Source organism: Notothenia coriiceps, unplaced genomic scaffold (assembly GCF_000735185.1).
Source record: "Notothenia coriiceps isolate Sejong01 unplaced genomic scaffold, NC01 NC01_scaffold00004098, whole genome shotgun sequence".
NCBI classification, from domain to species: Eukaryota; Metazoa; Chordata; class Actinopteri; order Perciformes; family Nototheniidae; genus Notothenia; species Notothenia coriiceps.
The window spans coordinates 67,601-76,702 of NW_011336799.1; the positions used below are offsets into that span (position 1 = coordinate 67,601).

General features: G+C 41.1%; 2 protein-coding genes across 2 annotated transcripts in view; both read left to right on the forward strand.

The window, feature by feature from the left end:
* The window catches only part of snrpb (small nuclear ribonucleoprotein polypeptides B and B1), a 23,897-nt gene extending 14,884 nt beyond the window's left edge, over nt 1-9,013 (forward strand). Inside the window, exons 4-6 of the mRNA XM_010767182.1 lie at nt 7,948-8,079; nt 8,222-8,347; nt 8,790-9,013. Of these exons, the coding sequence (XP_010765484.1) occupies nt 7,953-8,079; nt 8,222-8,347; nt 8,790-8,830 (294 nt within the window). The 5' untranslated portion in view covers nt 7,948-7,952 and the 3' untranslated portion in view covers nt 8,831-9,013. The remainder of the gene's footprint in view (nt 1-7,947; nt 8,080-8,221; nt 8,348-8,789) is intronic.
* LOC104941998 (mannosyl-oligosaccharide 1,2-alpha-mannosidase IC) overlaps nt 1-9,102 on the forward strand; it is a 206,281-nt gene that overhangs the window by 51,509 nt on the left and 145,670 nt on the right. The window lies entirely within an intron of this gene.

A 9,102-nucleotide genomic window follows, 5' to 3' on the forward strand; every position in this document is an offset into this window, starting at 1 on the left:
ATGGCCGCCATATCAGAAGTCAAAACAATGTTTTTCGTCTTTTCTCAGCGCAAATTTCTCGATCTATGGAAGGTTTTAGATGGTTTAGAACACAAAGGAGAATATACGTAAGTACCGGTTCCTGACGTTCCGGTTTTAACCGGACTTGAACCGAAACTTTTTACAAGTCCAGTACCGGTTCGGCGTACCGGTACGCAGCACTAACTGTGACTAAATGAAACTTTTCTGAAAGGCAACAATTATTCTGTCTTCTTTCTGAATAAAAGACTGACTTAAATCTGACAACATCAACATATTGAGAAAAAAGTATTTATGACATTTTTTGGATATCTCAGAATCTCAGAGTAAAAAGTGTAAAACGTAAAGAAAATGTTCGTATTGGTTTTTGGAATTTCAGAAAAAGTGTTTTTTGAGATCTCAGAATTATGAGAAAGTAAACATTCTGAGAAAGAAAATAGTTCAGACTTTCCCAAAATTTAGTTTTTTTCTGAAAATCTCTGAATAAAAATACAAAGATTTCTGACTTATTTTTGGAACATCTCACATTTTTTAAAGGAAAGAATTCTGACATTTTTCTGAAAAAGAAAAAAACGATCTCAGAATTCCTAGAAAAAAATAGAATTTCTGACAAAGAAGAAAAAGTCTGTCTTTTTGAAAAGCTCAAAATACAAAAAAAGAAAAATTGATCTGAGACTTTTTTCGAATAATTCTGACTTTTTTCTGAATATCTCAGATTTCTGGAATAAAGTTCAAAATTCTGAGCGAAAAATATTTCAGAGAAATACTTCACTAAATGACACGACTAAATAAATGAATCTGTTCTGAAAGGCAACAGAAGAGTAAGACACGAGCACCACTGCGTTTCCTCAGTGAATATATATAAAAAATAACCAAATGTTTTTTATTTCATGTTGATACATTCTTGGACAACACCACAGAATAGTTGCATGAGTGGCCGAATGTAAATCTCTCAACAACATTGGCACATAAGCAGCAAGGGCAACATGAATATACCGAGTACAAACAGTAGAAAACACACATGCTTCCGGCTTTTTTAAAACAAGTATTTTTTGTTTTTTTAAATATATATTCATCTTTTTTCTCCATTTCCGGTAGTTTCCAGGAAAATAAGAAACCAATCAAAGCCATATTCTGCTGTGAGAGAAGGTGGAATAAATAAATGGAAAGGAAATGAAAAACAGTACAGTTCAGAGCAGACAGGTGGAATCAAACCGAGTTGTGAGGACTTCGTTATTATTAATTTTTTTTTTAATCGGATTCAACATCGAACATATCAGGCATGCATTGACAACCTCGACATCAACACCTTGAGTTAGATCAGCAGACCGGGAAATCACCGGGAATCCAGCGAGGTCCGGACCCCCACAGGCTCTTTAACAACACAGTTAAGGGTCATCTTCATCATCGTCATCATCACAACATACTGAGAGGTCGTCATGTAGGGACACACAAGAGGGGGGGGGGCTTCCATCATGGGACCACAAACATTTCAAACAGCTCCAACAGAAACATGCCAGGGCCTTTTCTTTTTTTCCCTTTTTTTTTAGCTTTGTGTCCGCTGAAGGAATCTGATTTTCCTCACGTCAGTTATTTGGAAAACGTTAAACAGAAAGCACATCTCTGACGTATTTTTTTATTTTTTGGAAAGGCATTACAGTATTTGAGACAAAGATCTCATTCCCAGTCACGTAATGAAAGAGTCACTAAAAGTTCGGAGGCATCCCGGTCTCATGCACATTCAGAATCACAAAGATAAAGCCCCTGAAAACATGGCTTCAAATCTCCGTTGAGTTTAAGTTGTAATACGTAATATTTCTGAGTTGAGATGTCTAAAAAAAACGAATAAATTGCATTGATGACTAAAGTCATCATTGTTGACTATCAGTGTTGGGACTAACGCGTTACTGTAACGCCGTTATCTTTGGCAGTAACTAGTACTCTAACGCGTTATTTTTTAAATTCAGTAACTCAGTTACCGTTACTACGTGGTGCGTTACTCCGTGGTGCGTTACTCCGTTATTTTTTTTTATATAGTCTCAGCTCCCAGACGTTGGTGAGCGGCGCCAACAGCGAGGCGAACAGAGATGAGAACTGTACTTAAGTACTTGAGTAAATGTACTTAGATACTTCCTCTGTTCGCCTCGCTGTTGGCGCCGCTCACCAACGTCTGGGAGCTGAGACTNAAAGCGAGTTAAACTTGTGACAGAAAACGTAGGTACCCGAACTAGACACTCTTGTCGTTGTAGATGTCCGGACGCGTATAATGAGTCGCAGAGGTCCGCGAAAGGTTGCCGTTACAGGCAACCGACAGAGGAGGAACTAACCACCTCAACCGGGTTATCGGCATCGCGGGATGAAGGACACTGGCAGTATCTTCACAAGTTTAGACCTAGTCAGACATAGTCTAGGCAACGTCGGGGAAAAATCTCTAACCCATACCTCCTTTTCTCTCTCCCAACACAAAGGACTGGTGAACCACTCAAGGGACCTTGTGTCTCCTGTGTACAAGTACATCTTTCTACATGTTTCGACGTAAAACGTACTATCCAGGGGAAATTTATTTACTGAAATGGAAAGAGTCCTTATTTTAATGAATCATGTGAGATTATGACTTAAAACATTTGAGAAGTTTTCGTTATATATTATCCCAATAAAACCCCTGTCCTACTAGGAGTTACAACGACGATTAGAGTTTACTTCCATAGACAACTCTTTTGATTTAGGATTAGGTAAGTCAATATAGAAGAGAAGGACAATTTGTACACGGAGGTGAGGTACCGCAGTGATAACAATCCGTTTCACCACTTGGGAAAAAAGTCCTAAAACTTTCGCGAACGACGTAAATCGGGTGGATGGTAGTTTTGTTGTGTAGAAAAATGTTGATCCAAAAAAGAAGTAAAAAGAAAACACGTTCTCGACGGACGTTTCGAGGAGAGAATAAGGGTAATCTGGGTGATTGTACAGGTAGCCAACGTCTTCAAGTGGGGTATTTCGGCGTCTCGGCAGAAGGTCTAACTTGTACAAGAGAAACTCGTCTGTTTGGAAAGAGTTTCGTCAATAAACGTGATAAAAGTCTTGGAAAATTTGTCTAATAGGACTACGTTTCACATCCCCACCCCCCCCCCCTCCGATTTAATCAGGGTTTTCACCACCTTGGTCGCAGGGTCATTATTTACTGCTGTATGCCCTACCACCTCACACACGTCTCCGAGGCTCGCAGTGAATGTTTTATGTCTAAAAGACGTGTAAAGTAAACTTTAGAAAGACAGAATAGAGGTCTCACAGTAGAGCCCTATACCCCTGTGTAAAATGCATGATCTGTTGGTATTTTGAAAAATAAAAAGTATAAATATGCCTTATATAGGTATGGTCCTACACTATATTATTCAAATATAGCATGATAGGTCCACTTTAAGGTGTTTCTTCATCTAAAAATGAATAGAAAGTTGCATATATTGCACAAAATATTGTACTCAAATATTTTTATACAATTCATTTGATTTATTTATAGTAATTGAGAATAATGTTTTCGACACGTTACAGTAATATGGTTAGAAAAACATGTCCTTTCACTTTCCAACCTCGGTGTCGGATTAGTTCAGTTGTGTCCAAGTTTATAAATCCTGCACAACATGGTAAATCGCAGATGTAGAAATATCTAGATATGCTTTTAGAAATGTATCCACGGAAAGTTGTAGGTTCCCCGAGGTCGACTCGTTACACCCTTCTCCATCGCATCATAACGACGTCGCCCAGTGGCGAACCTTGTCTATCACAACTGAACCTTCTGTAGACACACACAACCCCCCCCCCGCCGTTATAATGTCCGTTGAAAAGGGTACCGACATCATCTTCACCTGTTGCCATTTCAACATTAAAAACGACGTGTCTCTCCAGTGAACGAGTGGGCCTTCTAGAGCACCTGGAACCGAAGGAAACTCTGAAAGAACACGCCCATTGGCTACAAATCTATATCTGATTGGTTGATCAAACTGTCAGTCCAAACGCTCTCATCCAGTGTGAGGGCCAGGGCATCAAGGATGTAGAATACCTGGTTGAAGGATATTCTACCCAGAGACCCAGAACAAGATCTGATTGGTTGCTTTCTTTTCTAACACAAAACCACTGAAACGCGTAGTGCATGGTCCGAGAAGGACAAACACATCAACGTGACACTGATATTACAGATCACTGACACAGATACCATTCTCTGTTATTCATTTGATTTTAAATTAAATCGATGTGTTGTTTGTTTTATCTGAGTGTTCCAGGGTGTTCTCTGAATACCTTGAAGGCCCTGACGGTTCGCCTCTGACGTGGCCCAGTTTCAGTGCAAAGCAGAAACCACATTGTAATACTAACGAAGGAACGCCGTCACGCATGACAATAACGCCTTGAATCTTGAATAATGTGGGACTGCTCTTCCTCTCCGTGGACTCTAAGCTCCGCCTCTCTTTGTGAAGAAGACACGTTATGATAAAGTCAGCTTTAATATTTTGCCATTTCCTCTTTTATCACCCGCCATGATTGATCACGGGCTTCTGGCTCCGAGCCGTCTGTCATCGAGGTTCAGCGGAGTCCGTTAGATGGGGGGGGGGGCTATTCAGGCCTATTCTTCTTCTGTGGTGTTCCCTCTCCTGTAGTGTGTTCTTTAGTGCATGTAAATGGTCTGCTGAGGCTGGAATCTCTCCCACACAAAGAGAGCTATTTGTTGGTATTTCAGTGAAAATGAAGTCATCTTTATCTCATGATTTTTTCAAAAGATCAACGAATAGAAGTTGAAAACAAACACGAATGATTTTTTTTTATTTGCTCGACATTTGTTGGCATTATTACTGTCAGTGATCTCAGGCTCTGCAAACGGCACAATCCTCCTTCATGATTCAAACCGTCTGTGTTAGCTTCTAACATTTCATTTTCATGCAATCGTAAACTCTAATTCTACGGAAGAAGATAAGGGCGACATGTGAAAAAAAATTTTTAGAGCTAATCAGACATTTATTTTAGCAGAACTTTGAGATTTTCCGTGAAAAATAATAGAAATCTTTTTTTCTAGAAATTCTAACTTCTGAAAATTATTTAAGAAAACATTTGTTATGATAAAAAAAGTTATAATTCTCACTTTCTGGGGGAAAACATTGAATATGTTTTATCTCAAATTTCTGACTTTTTTTCTGGGAATTTTTTTGATTTTCCGTTAAATTCAGAGATATTTTTTTAATGAGTTTCCATTAAAAAAAATCCCAATTGCTTTTTCTTCAGAATTCTGAGAAAAAAAGACAGACTTTGGAGAAATGTTCTTTTTTAATTTTGGGGAAAATTTAAGAAAAAAAAAAGATATTTACCTCAAAATTCTGACTCATCTCAGATATCACAAAAAATGTCACTTTGGTCAGATCTCAACAAATTGTCCACATTTGGCCCTAATCCTCTTCCGTACATTTCCCATTGATCTCAACACTAACCTCCAGCTGCACTAACAGCCAACAGACCGACTGAAGCTCATATTTCATTCTCCTTTTTCTCCTCTTATCCAGGTCCGGCAGCAAAGAAGAAATACGTGAGCTACAACGACCACGAGATCTGAAGCCATCGAGCGAGAGACTGAGAAACTAAGAACCAGGAAGAAGAGTATGTTCCCGCCCTGCCGGCTGAAAACAAGGAAAGGGAGGAGAAGGAAAAGCAGGAGGGTTTATGTTGTTGTTTATTTTTCTGGTATCATGTGCTTCATTGCCCACCGCGGACTTCCAGGAGCTGAAGCAAAGCCTGCTGGGACTTTCCTCTGGACTGGAGCACATTTACAAAGAGAGGCGAGCGAGCGGTTTGTTGTCGAAGGTAAAAAATAAATCATTGTGTCCGTGATGCAGAGAAGGAACATGGCGGACGCCTTCTCTCCGCCGTTGATGTCAAACGAAGCCTCCTCTCGTCCTCAAACCGACTTCCTGTCCTCCCGAGTGTGGCTCTTATATGTTCCTTTTGGTTGTTGCTTTACTTTCCTCTTTACGGTTTCTTTCAAGGCGATGATGGTTTCCACGTTGTTGATGAGTCTATTTTTGCTCTCTGCTTCTTGGATGCACATTGTTGTTTTATTGAAGCCATATTCTCTGCTTTGAGATTTCGAGGGCTTTGTCGCGCTACCAACAGGAATCTGATTTCTGCCACTGAAACGTCTCTGAAAGGCCCTGAAAACAGGATTCATAGTCTGCTTAATACTGCGACTAGCACACAAATACAACTCTGATTAGCACAAGGGTTTTCCAAAGATCTCTGCAAACCATTTCTGTTTAAAGTCCGTAAGAATTGACGTTGAAACATGGATGAAATTAAACCTTTCTTACTGCTATTTGGGGACATCTGTCAACAACACTATTTGTACAATGATGTCTATAGTCAGCAGTGTTGTGCTAGTTACTGAAAACCAGTAACTAGTTACCATTACTAGTTACTTCATTTCAAAAGTAACTCAGTTACTTTACTGATTACTTAAGTAACGCGTTAAAACCCAGCAGCTGTTGCTCAGGTGGAGGTGGAGGTGGAGTGGCGTGGGATGAGTCTGGGTCTGTGGTCTTAGCTGCTAGCTTCGTCCCAGCATGTTGTTTCTGCAGATGTTTCAACAGATCTGAATTGCTGTTTTGGGCAGTAGATAGGATCTTTGACCCGCCAAGACACAACTTACATTTAACTAAAACCTTCTTTTCTTTGTGCTCGACAAAAGTGAAATAGTGAGAATATCTCCAGGCGGAAAAACTCGACTTGAGCTCCGCCTCCGATAATCTTGTTAGTAAACACAAACACGCCCACAGCGTCTCCGCATGTGACACAGGAAGTATCTAAGTACATTCACTCAAGTACTTAAGTACAGTACTCATCTCTGTTCGCCTCGCTGGGCGCCGCTCACCAACGTCTGAGAGCCGAGACTATATAAAAAAAATAACGGAGTAACGCACCACGTAGTAACGGGAACTGAGTTACTGAATTAAAAAAATAACGCGTTAGAGTACTAGTTACTGCCAAAGATAACGGCGTTACAGTAACGCGTTAGTCCCAACACTGATTAAGAGTGATATTTAATTATTGTTGTGACCAGTCTGAACCTGATACTTCAGTTGCACGTGCGTTGGTGTGATTACGGAGCCAGAAAGCCATGCACGTTTACTCACGTGCGCCGTGTTTGTTTTACAAAAAATGGCGAAGCAAATGAAGTTGTTTGACTGTGGGGTAAAAAGTTCAGCCAACCCGTCAACATCTCAAAACGAAGGATCAAAGACTTCAATGCTGAAGGGCCAGTGGATCTATGGTGGGGGTCAGCGCAAAGGTCAAGAGAACCCACATTTGAAAGGGAGACAGCTGCTCTACTGGTGTTTAGTATACCAGCCATTGAGGGTGGACACGTTTCCTACCACTCAGGTTTGAATTCATTGTGTTAATTACTTATTGTAAAGCATTTGAACATTCTTCTGCGTCAAATTTTGATTATTAAGTTGATGTATAACTCTATAGTATCTTCATTATTTAAATATAAGGTTTCTAAAAATGGCAACCATATTTTCAGTTTTGGCAACCAAAACATTCGCGATACACTGACTCAGGTACTCATTTGAGTACCTCACTGAGAAAGTTGTGTGCACCCCTGCATATAATCCCGTAGTTAGGCATATTTAGCGCTGATAGATTGACTACTAAGATGGGCTTTTTAAAAGGGACTAGTTTGTGAGTGGTGGTATTTGCTGATTTGAATCCTAAACTATGATTGAGTCTGGTCCGGAGCAGTTTATGTCTCCATGGTGATCTAGCCAGGTTAAAAGATAGCCACCTCCTTAGTACGGAAAACTCTTTAGGCTCAACATAGTTGATAACCCCTCATCTGGTTTCGTAGTCACCCCTCTGGTGTGTGTGTGTTCAGGTAATGACTTCCTGTTTGTCTCCAGGTGATGACCCCCCAGGGCAGAGGGACGGTTGCCGCGGCAGCAGCAGGAGCCAGTATCGCCGGAGCCCCGACACAGTATCCACCTGGACGAGGAGCCCCGCCCCCGATGGGCCGAGGAGCCCCGCCCCCAGGTGATCAATACTCGCTGAGCACAGGGTCACCTGAAGAGAAACCACTTCAGAACCCCTCCACCTGTAGCGGGGAAATGTACATTATTATTAACAAACATTTTTAAAGTGACATCCCATAATAACAGCCGTCTCCGGTCCCCAGGTATGATGGGCCCGCCCCCTGGCATGAGGCCTCCGATGGGCCCTCCAATGGGGATGCCCCCTGGTCGAGGAGCTCCAATGGGAATGCCCCCCCCTGGCATGAGGCCGCCTCCTCCCGGCATGAGAGGTAAGCTGTGAGACCATGGAGATGCCTTACAGCAGCCAATCAGATGGGAGCGCCATTAATAGCTCCGCCCTCCCCAGCTGACTGACTGTTAAACACCTGAACTTTTGAAAGGACATCCATAACATTCATCTGTTTGCAACTTATCAATGTTCCAATTACTTGTAGACTATTCTGCACTATTAATATTATTTTATATTTACTTGCACTATTGTCTGTTTTATTGTGTTGCTATGTGGGAGGAGCCTGTGAAATAAGATTTGTATTGATATAACTACACTAGCTATGTACAAATGACAATAAAAGCCTTGAATGAGCTGTAGGCCAATCAGATCTCCCGTTTCCTGACGCTGAGGGGAATTAACGACATCTTTAATTATCCGTATGAAATGTTGTGTTTTATGTGTGAATGTGAAGCATTAACGGACCTTTCCTTCTGTTGTAGGACCTCCCCCACCTGGGATGAGACCGCCTCCCAGACCCTGAAGCCCCGCCCCCCCAGAGTCACCTGTTGTATAGGTTTTTCTTTTTTTAATGTTTTGTGTTTTTTAAATAAAGTTCTTCAGGATGGTTTGAATTTCTGCCTGGCTATCAGTTACTATATCAACCTGGAAGACGAATATGTACCTGTATCACATGACTCAGCAGGAGAGGACTCTTTAAAGTAGAGACACTACATACTGATATACACCTGAACATCAGCAGGAGAGGACTCTTTAAAGTAGAGACACTACATACTGATATACACCTGAACATCA